Source organism: Aspergillus sclerotioniger, assembly GCF_003184525.1.
Source record: "Aspergillus sclerotioniger CBS 115572 chromosome Unknown BO94scaffold_41, whole genome shotgun sequence".
Classification (NCBI taxonomy): Eukaryota; Fungi; Ascomycota; class Eurotiomycetes; order Eurotiales; family Aspergillaceae; genus Aspergillus; species Aspergillus sclerotioniger.
Window position 1 is genome coordinate 247,111 of NW_020291031.1, and position 26,039 is coordinate 273,149.

General features: G+C 50.9%; 10 protein-coding genes across 10 annotated transcripts; 6 read left to right on the plus strand and 4 right to left on the minus strand.

Annotated features, from left to right (window-relative positions):
- Positions 1-4,080: 4,080 nt before the first annotated feature.
- On the plus strand, positions 4,081-4,983 carry BO94DRAFT_579153 (uncharacterized protein). Its single transcript, XM_025615250.1, has 3 exons — positions 4,081-4,520; positions 4,586-4,907; positions 4,958-4,983. Exons 1-2 carry the CDS (start codon positions 4,144-4,146, stop codon positions 4,803-4,805), a joined length of 597 nt encoding a protein of 198 aa, XP_025462492.1. The 5' UTR covers positions 4,081-4,143; the 3' UTR covers positions 4,806-4,907; positions 4,958-4,983.
- A 1,668-nt stretch (positions 4,984-6,651) lies between these two features.
- BO94DRAFT_539996 (uncharacterized protein) lies at positions 6,652-7,520 on the minus strand. Its single transcript, XM_025612817.1, has 2 exons — positions 7,061-7,520; positions 6,652-6,998 (listed from the first exon to the last, which is right to left on the minus strand). The coding sequence occupies exons 1-2, from the start codon at positions 7,435-7,437 to the stop codon at positions 6,809-6,811; spliced, it is 567 nt and encodes a 188-aa protein (XP_025462493.1). The 5' UTR covers positions 7,438-7,520; the 3' UTR covers positions 6,652-6,808.
- A 378-nt stretch (positions 7,521-7,898) lies between these two features.
- Positions 7,899-8,600, plus strand: BO94DRAFT_539998 (uncharacterized protein). The gene is made up of 2 exons (XM_025612818.1): positions 7,899-8,387; positions 8,448-8,600. The coding sequence occupies exons 1-2, from the start codon at positions 8,116-8,118 to the stop codon at positions 8,452-8,454; spliced, it is 279 nt and encodes a 92-aa protein (XP_025462494.1). The 5' UTR covers positions 7,899-8,115; the 3' UTR covers positions 8,455-8,600.
- A 1,089-nt stretch (positions 8,601-9,689) lies between these two features.
- On the minus strand, positions 9,690-11,321 carry BO94DRAFT_477687 (proline permease PrnB; the record flags this gene model as incomplete). The annotated part of the gene is made up of 1 exon (XM_025608655.1): positions 9,690-11,321. One exon carries the CDS (start codon positions 11,319-11,321, stop codon positions 9,690-9,692), a length of 1,632 nt encoding a protein of 543 aa, XP_025462495.1.
- A 986-nt stretch (positions 11,322-12,307) lies between these two features.
- On the minus strand, positions 12,308-13,544 carry BO94DRAFT_477663 (uncharacterized protein; the record flags this gene model as incomplete). The annotated part of the gene is made up of 2 exons (XM_025608651.1): positions 12,308-12,818; positions 12,871-13,544. 2 exons carry the CDS (start codon positions 13,542-13,544, stop codon positions 12,308-12,310), a joined length of 1,185 nt encoding a protein of 394 aa, XP_025462496.1.
- A 245-nt stretch (positions 13,545-13,789) lies between these two features.
- Positions 13,790-15,085, minus strand: BO94DRAFT_527249 (glycoside hydrolase 5 family protein; the record flags this gene model as incomplete). The annotated part of the gene is made up of 3 exons (XM_025610378.1): positions 13,790-14,134; positions 14,184-14,312; positions 14,377-15,085. The coding sequence occupies 3 exons, from the start codon at positions 15,083-15,085 to the stop codon at positions 13,836-13,838; spliced, it is 1,137 nt and encodes a 378-aa protein (XP_025462497.1). The 3' UTR covers positions 13,790-13,835.
- A 2,097-nt stretch (positions 15,086-17,182) lies between these two features.
- On the plus strand, positions 17,183-18,078 carry BO94DRAFT_540002 (uncharacterized protein). Its single transcript, XM_025612819.1, has 2 exons — positions 17,183-17,298; positions 17,450-18,078. The coding sequence occupies exon 2, from the start codon at positions 17,571-17,573 to the stop codon at positions 18,042-18,044; it is 474 nt and encodes a 157-aa protein (XP_025462498.1). The 5' UTR covers positions 17,183-17,298; positions 17,450-17,570; the 3' UTR covers positions 18,045-18,078.
- Positions 18,079-19,693: 1,615 nt separating this feature from the next.
- Positions 19,694-21,326, plus strand: BO94DRAFT_477726 (sugar porter family MFS transporter; the record flags this gene model as incomplete). The annotated part of the gene is made up of 2 exons (XM_025608657.1): positions 19,694-20,626; positions 20,676-21,326. 2 exons carry the CDS (start codon positions 19,694-19,696, stop codon positions 21,324-21,326), a joined length of 1,584 nt encoding a protein of 527 aa, XP_025462499.1.
- Positions 21,327-23,762: 2,436 nt separating this feature from the next.
- Positions 23,763-24,353, plus strand: BO94DRAFT_477708 (uncharacterized protein; the record flags this gene model as incomplete). Its single annotated transcript, XM_025608656.1, has 1 exon — positions 23,763-24,353. A coding segment is annotated over one exon (591 nt), but the record flags the coding sequence as incomplete, so codon positions are not given.
- A 1,021-nt stretch (positions 24,354-25,374) lies between these two features.
- On the plus strand, positions 25,375-26,026 carry BO94DRAFT_590454 (uncharacterized protein; the record flags this gene model as incomplete). The annotated part of the gene is made up of 2 exons (XM_025616029.1): positions 25,375-25,940; positions 26,014-26,026. 2 exons carry the CDS (start codon positions 25,375-25,377, stop codon positions 26,024-26,026), a joined length of 579 nt encoding a protein of 192 aa, XP_025462501.1.
- Positions 26,027-26,039: the final 13 nt, after the last annotated feature.

Here is a 26,039-nt window from a genome sequence, read left to right on the forward strand (position 1 = left end):
CATGGAGCAGCTATTTAAAGGGCCATAAAAGAGCCATTCATTCATGCCCGATCCTTGGCTGTACAAGCACGTTTACCCGAAATGCCGATTTAACCCGGCATATGGTATACGGCCACTTGTTGCAAGGAGCCTTTGCATGCCCTGATTGCCCGCGGGTCTTTAACCGTCAGGATAATTTGAAGAGCCATGTTAGGAACAGGCATGGGGATCAGCAGGGAGATGTGGACAGCTCAAATACGTGATATATGGGAGTTTGGGTTCATGTTTTCTTCGGTGGTTGTTGCCAGGGTCCTACGCATGCCCTCATTGCTCGCAGGTCTTTAACCGTCGGGACAATTTGAGGAGCCATGCTAGCAATAAGCATCGGGATCGGCAGGTAAATATTATTGACATTTTCTGTCGGAGTTCCTGTTGGCTGTTAGGCAGTCACGTGATCATATATCAGGCCCTCTATGGTGATTGGCTAGCCATTATCCATGACTATTTTCTCCATCTCCCTCCTCCTGGGCTGTCCTTTCGACATTTTACATGCGTGATACATGGGGTTATCAGTTCATGTTCTCTTTGCTTCTTGTTCTCTGGGTCTCGTTTCGTTATTTGCGAAGCGCGAAAGCGGTGAGCAAGTTCTAACATAGGTCTCCGGCTTTATGGCTTCTTATTAATCCATTGATTCAGCTAAATTCTGCTTTCTTATTAGCTCTTTAAGCCAATTATCACATAACTTACTATATATTCCAAGGACTTACCGCTTCAGCCTCTTTAGAGAGGGGGAGTCTGGAATGAGTACCTTTCCCAGTATATATTCAGATTATATTTCTGTATATATTCAGGCTAAGGCTCTAAAATGAGTACTAGTTTTTATATCACTTTACTAAACTCTTTAGAAGTATTTGATTAAGACTTTTTGAAGCACTTGTGAAACAACCACTATGTTGTGGATGGACAGGCTGTACATACATACACAGGATATTTCACCCGAGCGACCGATCTCGAGCGACACATCAAATCCCTGCACGTGGCTCCTGGCTTTTCCCTGCTTGTACTGCGATCGGTGCTTTAACCAAGCGTACAACCAGAGAAGCCACATGCGATCCCAACACTGCGGTTTGTCCTAGGTTCAATACCTGCACCGTACTGGGTGTTGCTTGACTCTGCAGGGGGGTTAGCAATTATTGCGGTTGGTGTCAGGAACGTTCATTATCATTCGACTGTGTTTCTTCGGTGAAATATGTTTATTTTTCTCTGCATCTAGTATTGTATTTACACCCAGCATATATAAATTTTATAATTTCACATGGTATAATGATCTCACCACCTTGCTATTCTCACCAAGTGTTATACTGTTCAGCCCTACATCTCGATAGATTAAGGTTGCGATGACCCATCGATGATCCGGTAACGCTAAGATTCGTTCCATGGGATCACCTCCGATCGTGCACACGATGAACAAATGGCCTGGACAATGCGACCGGTGGATAAAGCACCCAGTCATTGTGGATCTCCCCTCTGGGATTAGCCGAGGTACACCCGTCCCATCATTTTCCCCTTCAGGCTAGCGTGATACCTTATGTCAGGTACCACCTGTTTTCCCTCTTTGTCATTCACCTGACAGGACATTTCCCCTCCTGCACATACATCCCCCTCTCAAACCCATCCCCGTGACATCACCGTCTTTCTTATTAGGACCATGTCTAGTAGAAGATAATCTCACCCTAACAGTCACAGACATTCAATGCCCTACCGCAAATCACAAAGCTCAATATCTCCGACCGTCTGGCATCCAGCCCATGTTAGCCGTGATACCCCAACCGGGATCTGATGAGAAATAGTTTACAAGTGATACATTTCCAGCCGCCGCACAACTCTCCTCTTGGCAATGAGGGTCAACACTAGAAAGAATCCCACTAGAAAACAGATAGAAGGACCCACACAGATAAAGCGCACAGCAACCATTCAGGGGAGGGGGGCTTCTATTTCTCCCAACAATGACGGCACACCAGCCACGCCCTAGCCTGGAATCGGGTTAGGCAGCAACGTGCCCAGTGAGGCTGGTATCCTCCTGTGGCGCAACCACTTATCTGTTGATCAGCAAAGAAATTACTGCCTGCGATGAGGAATGTGCGCCTTGCTAGATGGGCAATGATTGCCAGTTTGAGCAGTGGATTTGTTCGATCGCGTTTCTGGGTGTTCGAGTTGTGCTGACGCTGGTGGGCGTACCTTTCTGTGTGCCATGGTCATAACGCCCAGAAGCAGGAACTGTGTATACTGTACTGTGTATAACAAACTCTACATCCGCTGGGTATGTGCTTCAGTTAGCGGAGGGAAGGGCCTTGCCATACTGTCACTGTAATCTGTATGATTAGGCTTTTCACAGTGAGCATCAGCCACAGACAAGCTGGGTGACTCAGTGGCTCATGATAAGCAAAGTTAAAATGGGTGGGAAAATGACCGGATATTTCCCCATCTGAGGTTGCAGGAGCAAGGGATAGGCCACAGAGCGGGGAGAGAAACCTAAGAAAAAAGAAAGCAAGAAAGAGAGCAACCTGGCAGGACTTTTTGAGTAGTGAATTAACCATGTCTGGGTGCACACCGCCACATCCCTCGACTTCAACCACCAGAGCATGCTTGGCTTGGCTGCCCCCATTGCGTCATCCCCATCTGGTAATCATTCAATCAAAGACCTGCGGCCGACGAGCACCTCTTAAAGCACACCGCTCAACAGCTCATACAGGACCCCGTCAAGTTCTTCTAAGTGGCCTTGTCAACCGCCTTTTGAGGAGGCCTTGGTATGCATCCAAGAATGCCTTATTTAATGGAGAGATATGGCTTGAATAATGACCTTAAGCATTTGGTCTAGAATCGTAGGCCCGAATCTCCCCTTGTGTCAAGCCAGTGATGACTTGGATCTGGGACATATGGCCAGAACAACTGAATGTCTTTTTTCTTTTATTCCTAAACACTCAAAAGACTGACTCTGAGCCCCAGCGCACTTCGTAAATAATAAACCTACTAGTATGTAGGCTAAATGACAGAGATCTAAGTTAGTTGTTGGTTAGAAGGTAGAAGATGTTTAGACACAGTCATCATGAACAGGATACAGATCCTGTGCGATGTGTCGAAAAAACAGCCAAGAAAGATGATCAGTTCGGCGGATTTAATAATCTGACATCGGGGTCTGTGTGAGTGATTCTGAAGCCATTCAGAAGCCATTGACCCGCCATGGCAACGATTCGTGCCGCCCCGATCGTCGAGTTCCGGGATATTTATCCCAATTGGCTGATCACTATTCCTGTCAAGGTAAGACATCCCCACCTCCCCCTGGGTAATTCTGTAGTCCCAACCCAATTGCCAAATTAACAGAACCTATATTTTATTCCGCTCACCCCAGCCAACCCGGTGGTCGCTCTGGTATAGGAGAACCATGAAATCATAAGCTAAGCTCCAGTTACGTTCAAAATGTTTTCAGGATGCTTTCTTTCAGAATGATGTACTTAGCCAGGTCAGTGCTCTTTATATCCGGTCGCATCAAGTTAAAATAGGAACTTGCGACGCTCGAAGTGAGCGAGTTCCCTGCGAGGGAAATTTGAAAAAGAAAATGGTAAATATAGTATTCGTGGATGTCGGCAAAGGTCACGGTGAGTCGGATTGGCAGGGGATCAAACTCGGCAACCAAGGCACGGACCGCGCGTTGTTCATCGGATGCCACAGGAGATGATGAATGAAAGAACATTCATTGATGGGGGTCCAGTTTTTTTTTTTTTTTTCCTTTTTATGTTTTCTTTTGTTTCTGCCCCACCAAGTCGTGCCCTCATGCTTTCTAGCCATACTTCCTTACCCTTGGCGCCACGCACCATCCTCTCCACACCAACCTAACCTCAAAGTTGTGCGTGTCAATAAGGGTTCACCATTTCACTTTTATCACCAATGCCTGACGTTCGTTCAACCGCCTTTGCATCAGCCTGTCGCCCTGCAGATGGCCAGGCTTGAATCATTCGGGGCCCTGCCCATGGAAATGGGATCGTAGAGATATAAAAGCTAAGCTCCCCCCGACCATAAAGTTGGAGAAGAGCACCCCTCGGAGGTCTGTACAAGTTACTTGACCTTGGAAATCACCTTTTCATTTTGTTCTCATTATACTGAACAATGCCCCGAGCTTCTGGAAATCGATTTGTCCGGCCGAACAATGAAAACGCCCCCGTCTCTCCTCCACACGATTATCCAGCCAGCAGCATGTTCTCACCGGCCCTAAATACTAGTACTACTATGAGTGGTGCACAACCCTCCCCAAACCCTTGGGCAACCTTTGGTGGTATGGATAGTTTCAATGAAGCAGCCATGGGCCAGACCGGCCCTGGCGCGTTTTCGAGACCAGTCCTCGGATCAGTTACCATGGGTGCGGCTACCAATCACACTGCCAATCCGCAAATGCAAGTCCCATTTGAGGGCTTTGGATCTCAATTCTACCTTTCTCCTATCAACTACGATCCACGCATCACATTCACTGAAGCTCCTATAACACGGTATGCCGATGTGATTTCAGAACCACTTGTAAAGCCTTGGCACTAACACAATAAAAAACTACTAGAGCAGCGTGTTACCCGTGTCGGTGGTTGGCCTGCACAAAGGTTTTCCAGAGAAATAGTGATCTCATACGACATGTCAACTCTCTTCATTTATCTCCAGGATCCTACATTTGCCCTCAGTGCGGGCACATCTGCAACCGTAAGGATAATTTGAAAAGTCATCTGCAAAACATGCATGGAATGCAGCTGCAAGAGAGCCATGCGGCGATGTCGCAAATATGATCTATCATATGCGTCTCCGATTCTTTGTTTACTTATGGCGCACGTTCTCCTTTACCCGCTTGGGGATCTGCGCCTAGTGATTTCGGCTTTACCTTGTTATTAGTATGTTTGCTCTTCTACTGCACTTCAACCTTACTAATTTATTGTTACATATTGTGTTTTTAGATATAATAGACGGTTTTTAGAGCTTTCCCAAGGAACCATGCAAGGAGATCAATCGTAAAAGGTTATTTTCCTTTGCCATGCCATCTAATTACATGTTTAGAGCAAAGTAAAGATTATTCAGCGATAGACAATGATTTGCGACCGTTGAATCTGTCCCAGCGGGCATAGGCATCCATGGAAGCCTACACCAACTTCCGACCGGTCGGGGTGGTGGCCAGTATTTCCAGGCTGACATCCATAGGTACATCATCCAATCAGTGGAGTCGCCGGCAGTCGGGCCGATCCGATTCCACAATTCCCTCATCAGTTTAGCGAACCATAACACGGAGGATAAATGACCCACAACCATACGGAAAATATTTCAGCTTCTAGACCATTCTATCGAATGACGGTCCCGAGTGGAGAGATAAAGTCCGGGCGATCTATCAATACCTCGGGGTTCTCCCTGATGATACCCAGCAAATCCCCGCTGTTGAAACACTGCTCCCCGGAAATCCCCTCATCAGGTGTGGAAGATTCCCGTACCTCACGGGGATTGCCTAGGATCCGGGGGATTGTGCCTTTTCTATGAAGGAGACCTCCGGCATTGTAGGACCCACTCACATCTATATTAAGGGGCTTGGGGTGCCTCTTCCTCCTTGTTCTTCTTCATCATCATCATTCACTTTGTTTAATTCAATCTATTCACCCTGAGTCGGCTATAGTCTTTACACATCCAAAGCCAAATTTTACTGTATCTTAACCCTCTTAAAAGAAACCTTAAACCCTTTCTTCAGCATCATATCTTTTAACCCTCAATAATTATAACCATGGGCACAACATACCCGCCAAGTATATGGCACTCTTTGAGACCGGGGCATATGAGGGTGTGTCAAACCCTAGGATCGCTTCCCTTGTTCCTGTTAGCTTAGCTTCACTAGTATACGTACCGTCGAACTTGGTCGAGGTAGTGTCAGACTGATGACTATCTAAGGGCAACTGGTCTTGAATTAAGGAAGAGAAGTAAGGCCGAATAGTGCCGCGCAGCTATCCGTAAGTGAGTGCGGACGAGTGTTGTCGCTAAGCTATCCAAACGTATGGTTACTTAAAGACAGTGTTATTGAGCACGAAGAACAGAACTAGCTAAGTACATGAAAGAGTGTCCTTAAATATCCTATCCTCCGTATACCATATCGTATACCATTCAGGGTCGACCAATGGTCGATCCAATCGTGATCCAGGATCTCAGTATACCCTGCGTATATCCTCAATGGTAGATTCGATGGTAGACGATCGCGTGACGCAAGGTCGCTCCGGGTGTTACTCAAACCGGGATTCTACTCGATAAGAGTTGCTGGTTGTCCGAGACCTGCCTTGCCGACACTTTCTGCCTGACGAGTCCGCTTCACTAGTAACCTGACGAGCAGGGGTCTGTAACAACTGGCCCGTTCGCCGGTGACTCCATTGGGTGGATGATGCCATCGAATGAATGTCAGCCCTAAAATACTGACCACCACCCCGACCGGTCGCAATGTGTAGGCTTCCATGGATGCCTATGCCCGTTGGATTTCAAACCCAACGGTCGCCACTGATCTCTACCGTTCAGAAGTCCTTTTCTTTATAAGCTTTAATGCTTAATTTGATCGCATGGCAAGAGAAAATAACCTTGAGAGAAGTTCTAAAACTTACAAATATATTTAAACCCACAATTTGTAACAATACATCATTGAAATAGAAACGCAATGGAAACATAAAGATAAAATCATCCTGGATATCATAACAAGGTAAAGCCCGAAACCAGTAACAAAAGAAGATCAGAAAAAAACGCATAAGATAGATCATATGTGCATGTGGCTCTCTTACAGCTGCAGTCCATGGACGTTTTGCAGATGATTTTTCATATTGTCCTTGCGGTTACAGATGCGCCCGCAATAAGGGCAAATATAAGAACCTCGAGCCAAGTGAAGAGTGTTGACATGTCGCTTGAGATCGCCGTGTCTCTGGAAAGTCTCTGTGCAGGTCAACCACCGGCAAAGGTAGAGTGCTGGTCTAGGATTTTGTTTTGTTAGTGTTTAGGCTCTGCAGGTGGTTTTGAAATTGCATCCGCGTACCGTGTTGTAGGGGCTGCGTTGAAAGTGTGGTGTGGAGTGTAGTTGATGGAAGGAGAGTGAACTTGAGATACAAGGCCCCCCTCAAATGGGACTTGCATCTGCGGAACGGCGACGGGATTGGTAATAGCGGCACCACCCATGGTGACTGATCCGTGGGTAGATCCCACAAATGCGCCAGGGCCGTTCAGTCCCATGGCTGCTTCATTGGCACCATTCATCCGGATGGAGGGTGTCCAAGGGTTGGGGACTAACTGTGCACCGCTCATAGTAGTAGTCGCAGGGAACATGCCGTTGGCCAGATGATGGTCGGGAGGAGAGGAGGGATCATTCTGATTGTCCGGCCGCGCAAAGCTATTATTACCAGAAGCTCGGGGCATTGTTCAATGATAATCCTGATGGGAACGAGATGAAAGGTTCGTTTCTGAAGAAGTATTCTGGTAGCTAGACATCTACAGTCATGAACAGAGTGCTTGTCTCTAACTCACGGTCGGGGCGAGCTCAGCCTTTATATCTCCTCTGCCCATTTCACTACGTAGGAATGGTCTTTTGCACGAGCGGCCAACGTCAAGGCGGTTTTGCGTAAGTAATCGCCGGCTGCAGGAACGATCGGAAACTGAGTGACCACAACCTAAATACTAGTCCTACTACGCACTAGTGTGGGCGAAACCTTTCGTGCGCCCGGCCAATCAAGAGACTGGCAATTCCCGCTGCAAAGGTTCCGGAACGATCCTCCCCCTCATCGTCGTTTCGCCACCGGCCTAGTGGAGCAGCCAATTTCGCACGGGTTACTGATGTTATCTCAGACCACGACTCTAGCTACTTTTAACTACTTTGTGTGGGGCCTATCAACACATGTAGAAAAAAAGGGACCAATTACCAGGTCCACAAAACCTGCTAGCAGACAATAATGGCGTGGTCCTGGAGGGGGGTCCCTGGAAGCTCCAAGCCAGGCGTCTGCGCTCGGTCCCGAACCCATTGAGCGGGCTTTAAAGCGCCCTGAAGAAGCCATCGTCGTTCATCCACATTCAATCATCATCCGGATACCACCGAGACGAATGACCTGTTACACACCGATTCATTGTTCCAGAGCTTCGGCTTCAGTATCGCCGCTGCCGAGATATCCCAGCGCGGAGGTCCCGGGATACAATGTCAAGGCCTACCCGGCACAAGCCAACCCAACAAACATACCGGCAATTCCCAACACCTACATCAGGGATCCAGTTCACATTGCCTTTAATATTCCTAATCAGCCTCCCACTGATGAGGACCCCCAACTGCTTTCCACCGCAGTTCAGCCTGAGATAAGGGGAGCACCACCTCAACCCATGTATGTTATACAACCGTACCTATCTCCAATATCATTCTCGGTCAACGCTAACTCGTGAAGCAACTGAATCATGTAATTGCACTAAGCCTCTTTGGGCGGCCAAAAGGGTGTCCTCTAAGATTATGGGGGGTCACTACAAAGGCTTCCAAAATCTAAGGCTTCTAAAACTCCATGAATTTAACATTCCTTAGTACATAGTCACTAAGATATCTAGAAAGCTTGTTAAACGAATTTCTACATAATGAGGATTTAATGTATTTTTTTTTTTTTGTATATGAAAGCTCCATGTATAATTAGAAGCTATGTTGAGTCGCGTAGAGCACGGTCCCGGAGGACTAATTGCATAGGTGGGTCTGACAGTCTCGCGAGGTGTTGGGGAGAAAGCAAAGCAAGTCAATCTGGATCGACCAATCGAGAGTCCAGGACGCTATCAGTGGCACAGTGCAGATCTATCCTGACTGTTATTCGTCAGGCCATGCGTCCATAACCCGCCCATGGCTTGCAGCTGGGCCTGGCATATTAGGTACGTACTACTGGTAGTTACGGCATACGTCTCGCGTAATGATAGTTTGGAGCAATAAGACTCCATCGATACTTCCGATCTTGTTTGCATATGTAGTTACCAATACCACTACTTACCTAAACAACCTAAATGATTTCCCGCCCCAGGACTTCAAGCGACAGGATTTGATCTCATGGTACCTACCTATGCGCATCTCCGAGCCAGAATGGGAATTTTTTCTCCTCCCGACTGGCTTGTCTGCAGGCAAAGAACGCCCTCCACCCACAGACCGCTCCTTTCCTAACCGATATGTGGTAGACTGGTTTGGGACATTTTCTCACCCAGCGTATTATTCTCATTGGCGGTACAACGCGGGCTCGCCAGCCCAGCCAGGCACCTACGGCCGATCCCAATCTCCTTCCTGCCCGAAGACCCACGTAGGTATACTACATACTACGTAGGACGACAGTTACCCCCCTCTAATCTGGTTTCGAGAATTCTCACCGCTGGTTTGCAGCGAATTATATATGGGGCTTTTTCGCCTGCATTTGTTGAGCCTGGAGCCCGGGGGCGAGACTCTCGACGTGCACACCTGGTGAGGCACCGACCAACATGGTGAGCCCTCCCCACCCGCACCTACGCCTGACGGAGCTGAAGAGAAACGGGAGATAAGACCGACTCGGAGGACTTAGCTCCGGGGATGAAGACATGTTTTCGACAGGAATCAATGACCCATGGCGATTGTGACTAACACACTTTTGGAAAGCAGATTATGACTCGCGATGGTCGCGACCATTTACTCACTCCACCAACAACGCCAACTTCTTCCACCACGTGTCGCGCACCCGCTCCGGTTTCTCCGCCTCCATGATCTCCCGCAGCCCTGTGTGCAGATCCACCTCCTCGCTCTTCCAGGCCCACGGGTCGCGCCAGAACACGATCCGATGACCGAAATATAAAACCACGAACGCTGGAATCCCGATGTATGCGGTGAAGAACGTGCTGGCGGACCATTCGGATGGGAAGAAGCACGTGAAGCCGTTGATCAGCGCCAAGAACACCGAGCCCCCTAGACCGATGTACATTCCCCAGGGCTGCATGCGAGAGGAATACGGCTTTTCCACGCCCTGCACCGTGACGGCTTTGTTGAAGCGAAAGTATACAATACTGCAGCAGATCCATGAGATGAAGCCCGAGGTGTTGGTGAAGTTGATCAGCCAGTTGAAAACCGTGTAACTGCCGCTGCCGACTGCCATGTACGCGAGGAGGGAGAATAACGAGGAAATGGCGACGGCGAAGTAGGGCACGCCCCATCGATTGCACGATTTGAAGATACTCGGGGCGTTGCCGGACACTGCGAGGGAGTACAAGGACCGGGATGACATATACAGGAACGAATTGCCGGCGGACCAGGCGGACGTCAGGATGGCGGCGTTGACGATACTGTCGAGGACAGGGATCCCCGCATTCGAGATTGCGACCACAAAAGGTGAGGAGGATGCATCCGTGCCGGAGCCAGCAGTGAGCTGTTTGGCGTTGGAGGAGCAAATCACCCCGATGGCGAGAGCTCCCAGGATGTAGAAGATGACCAGTCGATAGATGTACCGACGAGCGGCCTTGGGAACATTGCGACGCGGGGATTCCATTTCACCGCCGCTGATGACCACCAACTCGGGCGCGAAAATGAACGCGATGGCCGATTTGACGATACACTGGAGCAGTCCGACGAACCGACCGGCGTCACCAGAGACGAGATACGTGTTCATGACTCCAGGGTCTTTCCAGTAGTGGAAGCCAAGCCGTTGGCGGTTCGGACCACCACCCCAGAAGAGGATGAAGGAAAGCAGAAGCAGGCCGACAAGGGTGATGATCTTGATGCCGGAGAACCAAAACTCGGTTTCGCCATACACACCGACAGGAAGGCAGTTGAGGAGCACGATTATCACCAGCATGATGGTGATCCAGACAGCCAGGTTGACATCGGGGTGCCAGTAGTCGATGACCATGGACGCCGCAACCACCTCGTAGGGGACCAATATGCCCAGCGAGTACCAGTATAAGTATCCCATCGCGAATCCCATACTGCGCGAGACGTAGCGAAAGCCGTGGTAGCTCATCGTTCCACCGTGGACAGGCATGTAGGCACCGATTTCCGCGATCCCAGTGACGAGGGCGTAGACAAGGCCGGATATGAAGATATAGCCCAGTAAGAGGGATAGAGGACCACCGATATGCAGAGCCTGGCCCGATCCGACGAAGAGACCAGTACCGATCGTGCCGCCCAGGGCCATGAGCTGGACGTGCCGGTTTTTGAGGCCGCGCTGGGTGACCTTGTATCGTTCATCAAGCAGGTCGCGCTCAATCATCTCGTGCATGGTGCCGCTTTTGAGGTCCGCAGATGCCAGAGCGGACTCTGGGTCCCTATGAGACATTGCCATTGTCGATTTCTCATTGGTAGCCATGATGTGCGAGAAACAGTGCAGGAGGAGGGAGGTGAAGAGAGAGTGAATTGGTGCACATCTCAGGTGACGGAAGAGCGACGTCGTGGGACAGGTGAATGTCGCTCAGTTATAAATGGCGGGATAAAGTTGGCCTTGTCTCACCTTGGCATGGCATCGCTTACACAGGATAATCCCCGCAACCGGTGCCGGTGAAAAGTTTCATCCAGTGGCAGTGGCAGGCACGATGGTCGGGTCCGTAAGGTGAGATAAGAAGATGCGGGGGAATTAGGTTCGGAGCAGCGATTGGTGCGCGTGACGGGCTCCGGCTTCAGGCTGCTTATCAGCCACGCTGCCATCGCGTCTACCAATGCGGCCCTCAACCGGCCACCGGAAGGAACCATGCAGGCATCCTGAAGGGCTGCGGCCTGGCGCAATTGATGGAATCGCCGTTCTGAATGGCTGCAGTGGCTTGCCGCACTTCGTTTGCCCCTAGTGCGAGTCGTGCCACCCTATCCCAGCCCGTCCTGCTATCTCTTCCTTCCGTATCGCGATATCTTGGCCTTGCCCAGGGTCTAAGTACCCCTGATCCCTTGCTTAAACTTCAAGAACGCCCTCTACCGGTCCGGCCACCGGTCCGGCTGTGGTCTTGACCGAGTAGCTGTCATCTTATCGGGCAGGTACGGGTGTGCAGGTCAGCCCATGCAGTTGCAGACTCGCTTAACCAGATGTGCATCAAACACGATAAGGAGAATGCTCATCCAATCCTTTGCGCCTTTCAAGAAAGTAATGACTGGGTCTGGCCTCTCCGTGCGGGCCGCTAATCACATGCATTGGCCACCGGATAGAAACAATGACTGAAAGAGTTGACCGCTAGACAAAAAAATGATATTCATCCAATCTGCAGACTCAAGCGAGCCTGAGCTTGAAGCAGGCACCAGTACCTCCAAGCATACCCGACACCGGCTACCACCCGGCAACTAGGAATCATTCCCCCATCCCAGGAACCGGTCCCACTGCATCACGACCACGCCACGCTGCTGCCGCTCTTTGCCCAGCCGATCAAGTAGCTCCATCTCCTGGGGTGTAAGTATCTTCCCGTCAAGCCGTCGCTCCAAAGCCGCCTGTGTCACCGCCGGAGCCAGCTCATCCGCTATGGCTGCCTCACTCCGGTGGCATGCGTACTGTGTTTCACCCCCTTGAACCCGGGAGAAGTACCACACCGAGCGGACAACATCGTATCGACGCTCCAGGAACCAGATAACCGGCCACGTGATGATCCACAACTGCAGGATGATGCAGAACCAATACACAAAGCCATTGTTGCGCAGTTGGTTCACCCAGTGGGGCGAGTATACGAACAATTCCTGGTTTGCCAGATTTGTTGTGATGCTGATGTCTCCCTTGTAGTGAAGACTGCGTAAGTGGGACGTTAACGCGGAGTGGAGAACGGAGCTATCGAATCCGACGACGCTGCGGCCAAAAGCAAACCTAGACAGATCAGCATCGTCAAGCATTTAGTAAAGAGAAGATAGGGACCTACGACTTGACAGGTGCAGGATCTTCGCAGTACCGCTCACACCAGCCCATCAAGCTGGGACCGTCCTCGTGCTCCCGCACCAACCCGGCGGTCTCGTTGTTTGGTCCATCCTCCAGTTGCACTGGTTCCGACCTGGGCCGCTGCTCATGACCCGTCCAGGTGTCTGACTTGCATCGTCCTCCACGGTATGCCTGTTGTCCGTCGTTATCGCGAACGAGGGTCACGACGTGCCACCCGTCCTGAGAGTCTGGAGCGAGCTGTAGTCCGATGTCGTCATCGTCGTAGTGCTGGGGTGGATGCTCATCGCGAATCAGATATCCAGACAGGTCCACTTTGAAGGTAAAATCCTCGACAGTCTCCTTCCGGTCCTCTTTGCGGTTGTGATCGTGTCGGGTTTCAGTGTGGGAGCCGCGCACGGTCAGGTACGGTCGGGGCGGGATCTCGACTTGGCGGGCAATGTGCGCGTGCAAAGCCGTCGCATCTTGGCTGAGGGCCGGGGAGATGTTGACAGTTTCGGATTCTTCAGAGTCAGAGCGGACACTGTGGTATGGTCTGTTGTTGGGGATGGGAGGTGCTGCGGTGTCGGTCGGAGGAGCGGGGAAGGCAGGAGCACGCGAGGCGGGATCGCTGGCGACGGCCTCTTCATACGACGGAGGGAGATCGTTCGGTCGGCCCATGTTGGCAGTCGCTGGCCAGTCAATCTGGGAGTTGTAGACTGTTCTTTCCGACATGAGGAAGTGCAGTGGATGAGGAAAACACCAGACTCACCTTGAGGAAGAGTTGTCAGTAGAAAAGGAATGAGAACACGAGGAGGTTTCGGTTTCCAGGCAGACTCGGCCTTGGCGGCCAGGCTGCCTGAGGTTTCAGAAGGCTGTGCAACACAAAAACCTGTCATCTACTACAGCTTAACTCAATTATTTTTAGGCAACACACTTCTCATTCACTACGAAATACTACCAATAGCTATCTCAAGCACTATTAATAGCCGCCACATGATCCGTCACCAAACACGTATAATCGCTCGTGCCATAGTAGATCGTGTTGCCATCATCCGGCGACTCGCCCGTGCTCAACTCATCCCCATACTGCCAGAACAGATCTGCACTGACTCCCGTCGTGTTGAGGGCCGTTTCCTGCCACGGCTTCTCCACGCTGCAGTGGTTCGACGTGACCCCGTATTCCTCCAGCAGGCACGGCTTGCCCACAGCTTCGCAGGCCGCCCCGTGCGCACTGATCCATCCGTTGCCCCAGTCATCCGAAGTACCCCCTACCATCGTCAGTAACCATCCCAACCAAGAATAAAGGAATCCACATACAGCTATCCGGGTACAAATGAAGTGTCGCGAAATCAATCGTCTCAATCCCCAAGTTCTTGGTAAAGTTCAATCCCTCACCATAGGTATAAGGATAACTTCCATCGGAGCCAGTATCGAGACCGAATCCCTCTACACGATTGTCAGCATCATCCCCACCAAACTACAAACCCAAGAGCAAGTAAGTAGAACCTACCATCACCAATACAAACCAAATGCTCCGAATCCACCGACTTGATATACTTGCTTGTACTCTCAATCCAATCATACAGGACCGAGGTATCGCACCCCTGACAACGGGGCTCATTGGCCAACTCCCACGCAAACACCGCCGACGAGTTACTATACCTCGACACGACGGTCTTGATATACGTCTGGTACGCGGCCTGCATCTCGGTGCTTGTGTAAAAGTCTGTTTCAGTCGATCCGCCATACGCGCTCACATACGCCGACATGCCGCCGTAATCCGTCCAGTAGTTGACGAAGTTGATGATGAGTTTGATGTCGTGTTGTTCGGCGGAACTGACGACGTAATCCAGACGCTGGAGACCGTCGGCCCCCGTGTTGATGGTCGATTGCCCGTTCTCGTGCAGTTGGTACCATACGGTTCCGTCGGAGGGCTTGGTGGTTACGTCGTTGAAGCCCCAGACGCGGAGGATCTTGAGGCCGGAGGACTTGAGGTCGCTCATTACCAGGTCGACGTCTGAGTCGTCGGTTAGGAACCCGATCCAGTACGTGTTTGTTCCGGCGAAGTAGCCCGTTTCGCCATCGATGGTGAATTGGAGGCCTGAGGTGCTGGAGAAGGAGCTGGTGCTGCGGGGTAGGGGGGTGGTTTTGGGGAGGGCCGTGGCGAGGTTGGCTAGCGCCAGGCTGGTCAGGCCGAGGAGGGAATTGGATAGCTTCATTGTGAAGGTTTGTTGCTGCTGATTGTCTGGGAGCTGTTTGACGAGGGGTCCGTCCGGTGGGCTTTATAACCGCCCATGGTCGGGTCAGGGTCATATTACCGGACGGACGACCCTCCGTGATGAAATGGGTGTTGGCCTGTAGGAGTCCATGGAAGAGTTCTGGCTATGGGTCGGATACCGCGTTGAGAGCGGAGGATGGCGATCATCGTGGTAGTTAATCAATCTGCCTCTGCAGGTGTTTTGTCCGTGCTCCATCCGGTATGGCGAGGCCCATGCGGTGTGTTTCAGGTGATGTGACTGGCGGGATTTCGGGTCCAGGGACTGTGTAGTGGGGTGATGTTGCATCTTATTTTAGCATATTTGATGAGGAGTGTGCCCCTGGTTGAATCTGTTGTTCTGGAGGTTTCAGCCTGTGGCAGTGGCAGATGGCGGATGCGGGTGGTCGGATGATCGGGACCGAAGGCCGATGCAGAAATGGTGCGGGGAGACGAAGCTATTCGCTTATTGGCGGGCACTTTGGATAAGTATTCGACAGCAATGGTAGAAACGATGCTCACCTCCACTTGTGAGATTTCATGAGAGAGAAGGTTATTATTTGCGCTGAAGCGATGGTTTGGTGCGGGTGTCACGTGGAGCCGTCGAAATGACCACGTGCTTGGCAGCGGGAAGATCCACGGAAAGAAGACATCTGACTGAGACATAACCAGACAAGGAGGGATAATCGATATGGTAAATTCAATTCAGGGGCGAAGTGGGCTGTTGATAAAAGTCACTTTCAATCTAGGCAACACTGTACAGTGTTTAGGCTTGGTGTCTGACAAATGTGAGTTAACACTGTTGAAGTGTTTACTGCACTACTGATATATATTTCGGGGTACATTGTATCTGAGGTGAAATTTTTGGATCTGAACACATCAATCAACCAGCATCATGATAGTACTAAGTATTTTCCATGATCTGGAGTTTCTGTGCTCATGATATTACAATATCCCGAGAAATACTACTACTTATATCTAGAGATGATATGGGACCATGTAGTAGCTGCAAGCAAAGAACAGCAATTTACCACATTAAAGGACTAGCAGGATTTCAGTATCCACACATAATAGTTATGGCTTTTATGCACTTTGCTATAGTAGTTGAAATCATAGCACAAATTAGTATTCACTAGCATGGTCCAGATGAGGGTTGGAACCCTCACATGACTCAGCTCCGTGAATCTACCCACGTAAGGTTTACAAGTGATGCGCATACTGACCAACTTAGCTCAGGATTCTGTATTTTTGCAGGATAGCTGCTCATGGCCTGGTAGAATTATTCTTAAAGAGCACTTTGAATGGTTCTTGGCAATCAGCATTTCATTGCCAAGCCAATCTCTGAGCATCCGGACGTCCTTAGTCATGATGTGACACTAAATCAAGGGTATATAGCATCTACAGAATACATGCGGTGGGATTTGGAAATATTGTGGATGGTAAGCACAGAGTTACCTCGAAATAGTCGATTCGATGGTCTTCAAAAGCCTCTGGTGGCGATAGACTGACAGACTAGAGGAGTTGGTGACCAAGTAAATAATGCCCCACACTCACCTGATAGCAGAGATACTCCATGGCAAAGGCCAATCCTTGAAGATCCTGGGAATGTCATACGATATCTGTCGATGCTTGTCAAGGATTATTGAGTGATCAGCCCGCCAGTCATCTACGATTTACCAGACCTCGGATCCTCGGACAAAAGGATAGGAATGAAGCACAACATCAATCCCATTCCTTTAGGCAGTTGGAAAGCTTTTCGCACAAACTTGTTAGTCACAAATAGACCAAGCTCACTCACCAAACGAAAACCACACTATCCGCCAAACCCGTTAGGGCTGCCCCGAGTCAAAAAATTCAACATCCAGGAACGCGCGATGGGGTTACTCCACCCCAGCATCCCACGTAACCAGCAGTCAAGAGTCAATCCCACAGTGCAATTTATGACGCCGCAACCCCCCGCGGTGGTGGATATAATCTATTCCGACATCTGGGGCTGAAAGGCTGGACACGGGTCCAAAAGAAGCTGGGATAGGATTTTCAGCGTTTCTGTTGAAGCCATCCTCATCTTGTCTTAGTCGGCCCGACGGATTCTGGCCTTTGGGCCGAAAACAACGAGGCTAGTGAGACGCCGTTAAGCATAATTGACTGGGTTAATATCGGAGCTGACTGCAGTTTTCGCTGTAGTAGCTAATTAGGCCGATGCTCGGGAGACATTCCTCCATTGTTCGGATGTAGGCTGGTCGGAAAAATGTTTCTGAGTGGGTGTGGGAGCGGCATGTGGGGATGGGAAAGTGCCGGTCGGTCGGTATGGGGTATGGACAGTACTTACGGAGTAGTAGGAGATTGATAGGATATGGATCATTGATTTGATCACGGTTCTGCTGCATGTGAGTTCAAAATCATTATGGAGTACTCCGTAGTATGATGAATGATGTGGTGGGCTGGATGAGATGACGCAGTGCAAGAGGGGAGTTGGATATGTAATTCCCCGACCTGGAGTAACCCCGCGGGCAACATGCAGGGACATCACCCCAGATACCCTGTTTTCCCATCCTCGCCCCTGTTGGATCACGACACCACATCTGGCCACGTTTTGGAGTGAGCGGATATTCCACACCATCTGCTTCGTCATCAAGCGGTTCCCTGGAATGTTCGACCACTATCTGGCCGCATCGCTACCGTTCTTCGAGCGGGAAGGGTGTGGGAGGTGTGGCGCTGTGGCTTTGACAGGTCACCTGGCGGGAAGAGCTTCCAGAAGGCGGAGCAAACATGATCCGGCCGCCGAGCTAGGAAGGTTCCACGGGGGTACACGGGGTGCCGCCGGAGATGACGGGGTCTCGCAACGTCATCCAGCAGCATTAGCCGACCACGTGTGGCGACCAACCCTACTGTGTAACCCCGGGGATGACCTCTTTGCCGGATGAACCTCGGTCGCTGATCGGGCGGTCAGCGTGGGAGATAACAATGCAGCATCTTGCATCTTACATCTGGCTTGGTTTTCGATTTGCTTACACAATAGTAAGTAGCAAAGCTTAAGATGTATACCCACGAACCAGCACGTCAGTCAGCGCGTCGTCATGCCAAGGAAGGATCATGGCGATGATGTTGCGGCCAAGGCAGCCACAAAGCTTCATCGGGACTGGTGGATGGTTCCAGAGCCCGCCAGTCGCGTCGCTCCGTGGCACTGAGCACTGTCGGCTCGGTCGGGGTTTTACGCTGAGAATATGCAGCAGCTTGCTTGGCTGATGACTTCGTCATGCCGTGTTTCGGGGCCGACTGGCTCGGCTGGCCGTGGCTGAACCAGACGTTGGGCGAGGAAAATTTTACGTAGGGGCACAGATGACGATGGAAGTGCATCGGAATGGCTTCGTCTGGATCGGAAATAGGTTCAGAAGACGATCTGAAGTTCCCCAGAATCCGGTTCTATCAGGGTGTAGATTGATCTGAACCTGACTGACGTCTAACCTCCGCATTTCCCCTCTTTTTGTCCCTGCAAGGACCAGATTATCGGGGATGTGTGCTCACCGGTCAACGGATTTGGGAAGGGCGTCCCCTCGATTTCTCCAGGACTCCAGGAAATCCCTGCACTGCTCCCACACTCCAGAACATCCAGTCCGTCCGCTTCCGAACCGCACCGGCCATTTGCTTGCCGAATGCTGGAGCCTACCCCATCAGGCTTAGTGCGTCGGGACTAGTCCGACGGGTGGGGCAGCAGCCTCGTGACTGGGGCCGGCTTCTCCACGTTGGGCAAGAATGCCTGTCGGCCTCTCGCCTCCCCTTCCTTTCTCCCCCCGGGGTTACCCTACCTTGCCCTCCAGACTCTGCTGCTGACATGCCGACTCGACTGCCACTATGTACTCGTTCCCATCGGTGCCGTCCACGGTGCCATCCACGGTACCGCCCGTGATCCGACAAACAAAGTCAATCAGTCGAGCTGTGATTTGATTCCATTCGCCGTCTCATCTAGATCCCCCGAACCACGGCTGCTTCTGACATGAGCCTCTATCCGACCCTCCTGGCCAGCGATGATGATCCGTCACAATCTCTCCGGCTAAATTGGTATCGCCAGACGCCAGTGCCGATGCTCTGGGCCAACGAGAGGCCGTTGTCCGACCCTCCTTGCCCCGAAGAGGGCCGTGGAACCCGAGTTGTGCCTCCCCCCTGGCACCCGACCCTCCCCCAAGCATTCCGGCTCTTCTGACTGGTCTATCGGTCTCGGCCGGCCGTCCATAGTCTCTGGCTTACGGATTTCTGTCGTGAGTCGTCAGGTCGGTCTGCCCCGGCGGCACACGCTGCATCTGATGTCGGCTCTCCACAGGTCGGCTCTCCCCCGTGGATCTCTTTTCCCTGCTGAAATTTTCTCCTCTTCTCATATGTTGGGGCACATAAAAGGGGACTCGTTCCCCCAGATTCTGCTTTTTCGAATCGGGCACTTTCAATCTTCCATTCCACCCCCAACCATTACTTCTATTCTCTCTACCCTCTGGTGATCGTCATTCCTCCACCTTTAGGGTCTTTCTTATCTCCATCTTTGTCTCATTTTTGTGGTCTGACACCCACGTGTCCTACCAATATGGGTGTTGAAACATCTGCTGCCCACGGGGAGAATGTCTCCCCGGCGGTCGCAACTAGAGTGAACTCGAATATCCCCAAGGTGACCTGGCGGTCCGTGGTCATGGCCATGTTCGTCTCGATGGGTGGTCTTCTGTTCGGCTATGACACCGGTCAGATTTCCGGTTTCGAGCAGGAGACCGACTACCTCCGTCGGTATGGTATGCAGAACGCTGAGGGTACCTGGTACCTGAGTGACGTCCGCTCTGGTCTGTTGACCAGTCTCCTGTCTATTGGTACTTTGATTGGTGCCCTCGTCGCTGCCCCCATTGCAAACCGGGTGGGCCGTAAGTGGTCCATCACGATCTGGAACGTCATCCTCATTGTCGGGTTGGTGGTACAGATCTCAGCTCCCTCAGGTAACTGGGTCCAGATGGTCATGGGCCGTTGGACCACCGGTCTGGGAGTTGGTGCCTGCTCTCTGCTTGTTCCCATGTACATGGGTGAGAGTGCGCCTCGTCACATCCGTGGTGCCATGATCAGTACCTACCAGCTGTTCGTCACCTTCGGTATCTTGCTTGCGTACCTGATCAACCTGGGTACCAACACCCTGACTGGCACTGCGCAATGGCGTATCACCCTCGGTCTGACCTTCCTGTTCGCCCTTGCCCTCGGTGGTGGCATGGCTTTCTTCCCCGAGTCGCCTCGTTTCGACTACCGCCATGGTCGCGTGGACCGGGCCCGTACCACCATGTCTAAGCTGTACGGTGTGCCGGAGAACCATCAAGTCATCCTTGAGGAACTGGACGAGATCCAGAACCAGCTCGAGGCCGAGACGGGCAGCGAGAAGTGGTACGAGTTCCTCACGGCTCCTCGGATGTTCCACCGTATCTGCATCGGTATGGCCCTGCAGACTCTCCAGCAGCTGACTGGTTCCAACTACTTCTTCTACTACGTAAGTATCGTCTACGGATCTTATTTTATGCAATAATAACCTGTTGTAGGGTACCACCATCTTCAAGGGTGCCGGTCTGTCCAACAGCTTCATTACTCAGGTCATTTTGGGTGCGGTCAACTTTGTCTCTACCTTTGGTGGTCTGTACACCGTTGAGAACTTTGGTCGTCGCAAGTCCCTGATTGTGGGTGCACTGTGGCTGTTCCTTTGCTTCATGATCTTTGCTTCGATCGGTCACTTCGTCCTTGATGTGGAAGACCCGGAGAAGACCCCCGCCCCGGGTAAGGGTATGATCTTCCTCGCGTGTATCTACATCGCAGGTTACGCTATGACTTGGGCTCCTATGGTCTGGACCATCACTGCGGAGCTGTACCCCTCCAAGTACCGTGCCCAGGGTATGGCTCTGGCTGTTGCCGCGAACTGGCTGTGGAACTTCCTGATCGGTTTCTTTACCCCGTTCATCACCAGCGCGATCGACTTTGCCTATGGTTATGTGTTCGCTGGCTGCATGTTTGTCGCTGCCTTTGTCGTCTACTTCTTCGTCATTGAGGGCCGGGGCCGTACACTGGAGGAGCTTGACTGGATGTACGTCAACCGAGTCAAGCCGTGGGAGAGCAGCAACTTCGAGGTGCCTCCTCTGCACTCGCACCAGTTTGAGGCGGAGCGTAAGGAGTCGGCGTTCCATGCTGAGGATGCGTGAGCATGGAGTGATGTTAATGTTGGCATATGCTGATGATGCATGAATTGTTATATACCATGTACTGTAATTTTGAACGTCACTGATACTTTCAGTAATATTCCATGACATTCCCTGTCTGTCGTCACTGTGATTATCGTCACTGTAGCCTGTCGTCACCGTAGCCTATTATTATCATCATAGCCTACCATAGTCTATTATCACCGTTGCCTATTAGCGTCGTAGCCTATTGTCACCGTAGCCTACCAGGCCGTGAAACAGCCCCATAATAGTTCATTTAGCATTCAATGTCAACTATTCACGCCGTGAAAAGCCCCCAGGCGTCCATCTATGAATTCTCAACATCCTGCCAGCAAATTCTACTCCTAAAGACCTCATCAACCCATATTCTGACATACCTTATTCTACATAATTTTTCATATACTTAGGAACCACATCAACCCGTATTCTGGCACACCCCATTCTAGATAAATTTCCATATACTAAAGCCACTCATTATCTTCAGCCATACAGATGGTAGAATATGTATGACTGACTCACCGTGGCTCTTCTTATCATAACGTTACCGAATCCTCCACCATTGGCGCCGTTGACGCCGGAAGCCATGGATTACCTGTGACTCACTAAATGAGGTCACAATGACAGCGTCAACACGCATTGGTACAATACCATAGTTGATGGGATTGAACGATCGGTATAGATCCAACAGCTGAGGTCTCAGCATGCCGTCAAAGGATGGATCCCATCGTGGAGGTTTCAGTGATGGTTGAGGCATTTTGCAAGAGGATATTGTATATCGGCAGGACCAGATGGTGATATTGTGGAATATTCCTGCATACATAGGAAATTCCCGAATGAGTCGGGCTGGAGTTTGCTCCATAAAAGGGTCCCATCGATCATCTTTCATCGGATGGGGCCAATGGCATGGGTGCCACAAATTGTCCAGGCATAATATCCATGGTCTAATTCTTTCAAACTTTGCCGAGGGGTTTATATATGATCGATGAATGCTGATCATCGACAAATCCGAACGACATGGTCTCGATGAGACATGGGGTGTGTTGTTTAATACCCTACGATTAAACGCTGGTTAGCAAAACATCACATTGATCTGGTATCAATGAGGCATTGGGCATGTTCCTTGCTTCCATCCAAGGAGATGCTGGCTAGCAAGGCATGAAGTGGTGCTTGGTTATTAATTTCGTCGTTGTCAACGAACAATTTTCCTTCGTATTACGCAGACATCGATACTGCAGGATACAGTCAGGACATGGTTCCTTTACAAAATCCGCCCACGAACCACGGTACATTAATGAGTCAAGACCTTGATGAAATATTTATGAAATGCTGATGACAGGAGCATCTGGCACGCCCTTATTAGGCCGACGGCCCTTCCTCCCTTCGAGGGCGGTTTTTCCCTCTACTATCGCTTATAGCTTGACTATAACCATAACTTGTGCTTCTTTGCCTGCATTCTGCGCAGCTAAACCATACTTTTAACCTCCTTTATTATAACCTCCTTTATTATAACCTTTCAACAATATCCTCAATATCCTCGTTCACACCCTCGTTACCTCTTTACCCTCGTTACCTCTTTACAACCCTCCTCATAACATCCTTCGAAACCTCACCAGCAAAAAGAACCATCATGGCTCAGGTCCAGGTGGTCACATACAACAAAACGGCGACGATCGCCCTCCCATCCCGCATTCCAATTCCCGTTAAGAGAACGGGAACCACCTCTACTACCATCACTCCCTTCTACAGCAAGGGAAACACCATCACAGTTACTGCTACCGATGTCGAAAGCATCAAGAGCAGAGGACACACCTCTTTCACCATTACCGATGCCATCCAGGGCAAAGAAAAAACCGCTTCCACCACTACCGATGCCATCAAAGGCAAAAGAAAAACCCCTCCCACCACCACCACCATCAACACTATCAAGGGCAAAAGAAAGCCCACAGTTACCTCTACCACCCATACCCTCAAGCAAAAGAATGCCGCCAAATACAGTGGCATAGTTCGAAGCAAGGTCAGAAAGACCACGAATACCTCTGTTACCAACAAGTGGAAGAACAAGACTTTTACCGTCGACCTTATTACGAGCGATGAGTGTATCACCATCGCACCCATCGATCTAACCACCACCACCAATACAACCGATACAACAACCACTACACCTATCGAACCAACCACCACCACCAATACTACAAAAACAACAAAACCAACCATTCAATACACCATCCCATCTCACTGGAGTATCCTCCCCCCAGTCGACCAACCCTCCCTCCTAACCTACCTCAACACCCACGTCCACCCTCTCTCCACTCTCCGTCGCCAAAACTACCCAACAGAGCCCTACTCCCGCCAAGGCAGCATCCATTACAGACACACCCCTACCCAACCACCACCAGCACCAGCACCACCACCTACCACGCCATCTCCCTCGACTGCGAAATGGCCCAAACAATCTACGGCGAAGACACTCTCGTCCAAGTCACCCTAATCGACATGCTCACGGCCACCCCCCTCCTCGATCTAACCGTCATCCCCACCCACCCCATCGCCGACTGGCGCACCCAATGGTCAGGCATGTCAGAGTCCATCATGGCGGAGCGAATCGCCTCGCCTGACCACGAGACCGTCAGGGGGTATGCAGAGGCTCGAGCCCGTGTGTGGGACTTTGTCAACGCGGATACGATTCTCGTCGGACAGAGCTTGAATTTCGATCTCAAGGTGCTGGGCATGGTGCATTGGAGGGTTGTCGACAGCTTTATATTGGTGAAGGAGGGAGGGTTCAGGGCGGGGGGAGGGAGTATGAGGTTGAAGAACCTAGTGGAGGATTTTGTGGGGGTGAGGATTCAGACAGGGGATGGGGAAACGGGACATGATTGTTTGGAGGATACGTTTGGGGCGAGGGAAGTTGTGGTGTGGTGTTGGAGGAATCAAGGGGTGGAGAAGGAGAGAGAGGGGTGTGAGAAGGGGCCCGGGCCTTGGGGGGTCAAGAGTGAGGAGGTTTGGTGGTGAGGGTTTGTTATTGGGGTGTGTGTATTTAGTTAAAGTGCCTCCGGTTGGGGGCGGTGGGTAGGTGGGTCTATTTTGTACATAATTGTGGTGGGATCTTTTGGTTGGAATGTGATTTGTGTGGAAGGTGTTGGGGATGGGTTGGTGTGTGGTACTCTGTGCATAAACATACTTGTGGGTCATAAATTGACTCTGGTTGTTTCTCATTATGTTCGTTGTAGATGGTGCGTACCATGTAGACTTCTAGCGGGGTCGGGCAGAGGGATGATCAGGATATCGATCTAAATCTCGCCTTAAGTAATCATAAGCAGACGGGATTAAGAGGGTATTATCATTGTATGAATAGATATTCGCGGAATATGCCTTTATCCCGTAGGAATCTTCCTAAAAGTCAGGTGATGTAGAAACCCCTTCAACTTTTACGCACGCTCAGTGCCCTTTCCTCCCATCGTTCATACCACTCTACACTCGTCCAGCATAGCATCACCAATCATGAAAGTTATCAAGTATCTTGTTCCTGTCATTTACGCGAATGTACATTGTACAGTCTACCTGACTGCATTGAAGCGGAGACGCGACAGTATGGCATGTGGCTTCTTGAGCAATAATGGCCATCGGTTAATTTTCTAGGTATGTTCAGGAAAATACCTTCTGATGGTGACACTTCAGTATAATTTTGAGGAATGTCAATGAATGCTCAGGGGGTTAACACTCAACATACAGGGTATTCCCCAAGTACTGCGTCTATCTCATGAATCTGTCGATATATTCCACTGCTCCATGGAAATTCTAAACTTATCCAAGGGAGGAGAGGGGTATATAAATGCCCTCAACCACCAGCATTTGAACAATGGTCTGTCTTCGCACAAAGAACTATCCCAACCGCTCTTTGTCTCACCACAAAAAACAACCCAGCCATCACAAACCCTGAACCACTATTCCAAAACTAACAAAGACTAACCCCAACGACCGACATTGACATACACACAATCGAACCCTTCAACCCCCACAGTCAACCTCCCCAATGGTCTCTCCCACCACCAAACCACCTAACCCCCAATCACCAACCCTCAATGTCCTCCTAACCCCGGACACCCTCCTCCTCCTCCACCACCTCCACCCCCACGACCTCCTCATCTCCCAACGCGTCCACCCCCTCTGGCACGCCCTAATAACCACCACCCACACCCTCCAATGCATCCTCGGCTTTCGCCTCCCCTCCCACCCCCCCAAAACCCCAACCTACAACCCCATCCTCCAACGGCTCTTCCCCCCCATCTTCCCTACAGACTCCCTAACCCCCACCTCCCCCTACTTCGTCCCCGAAGAAATCCACAAATTACGCTTCGCGCACGACACAGCCTACTACAAGAAATTCTCCCGCAGGAACGCTTCCTGGCGGAGAATGTACCCTATGGATATCCCCTGCTGGATTCATAAGCTCGTGGTGCATTGTGAGGGGGATGGGGTTCATGCAAGGGGTAGTCAAGCGCATAGAGTGATTGATGAGTGGGTGAAGGGGGGGCAGGATGTGGCTTTAGGGGCGGAGATGAGGTTGGTTTGGGATTTAGTGGTTGCGGGGTTGGGGGCGTATGCGGAACGGGGGATGGTGGTGCAGTGGGTACCGAAGAAGGAGGGAGGGTGGGGAGGAGAAGGGTATGAGTGTTCGGTTTTGATGGGTCAGAGGGG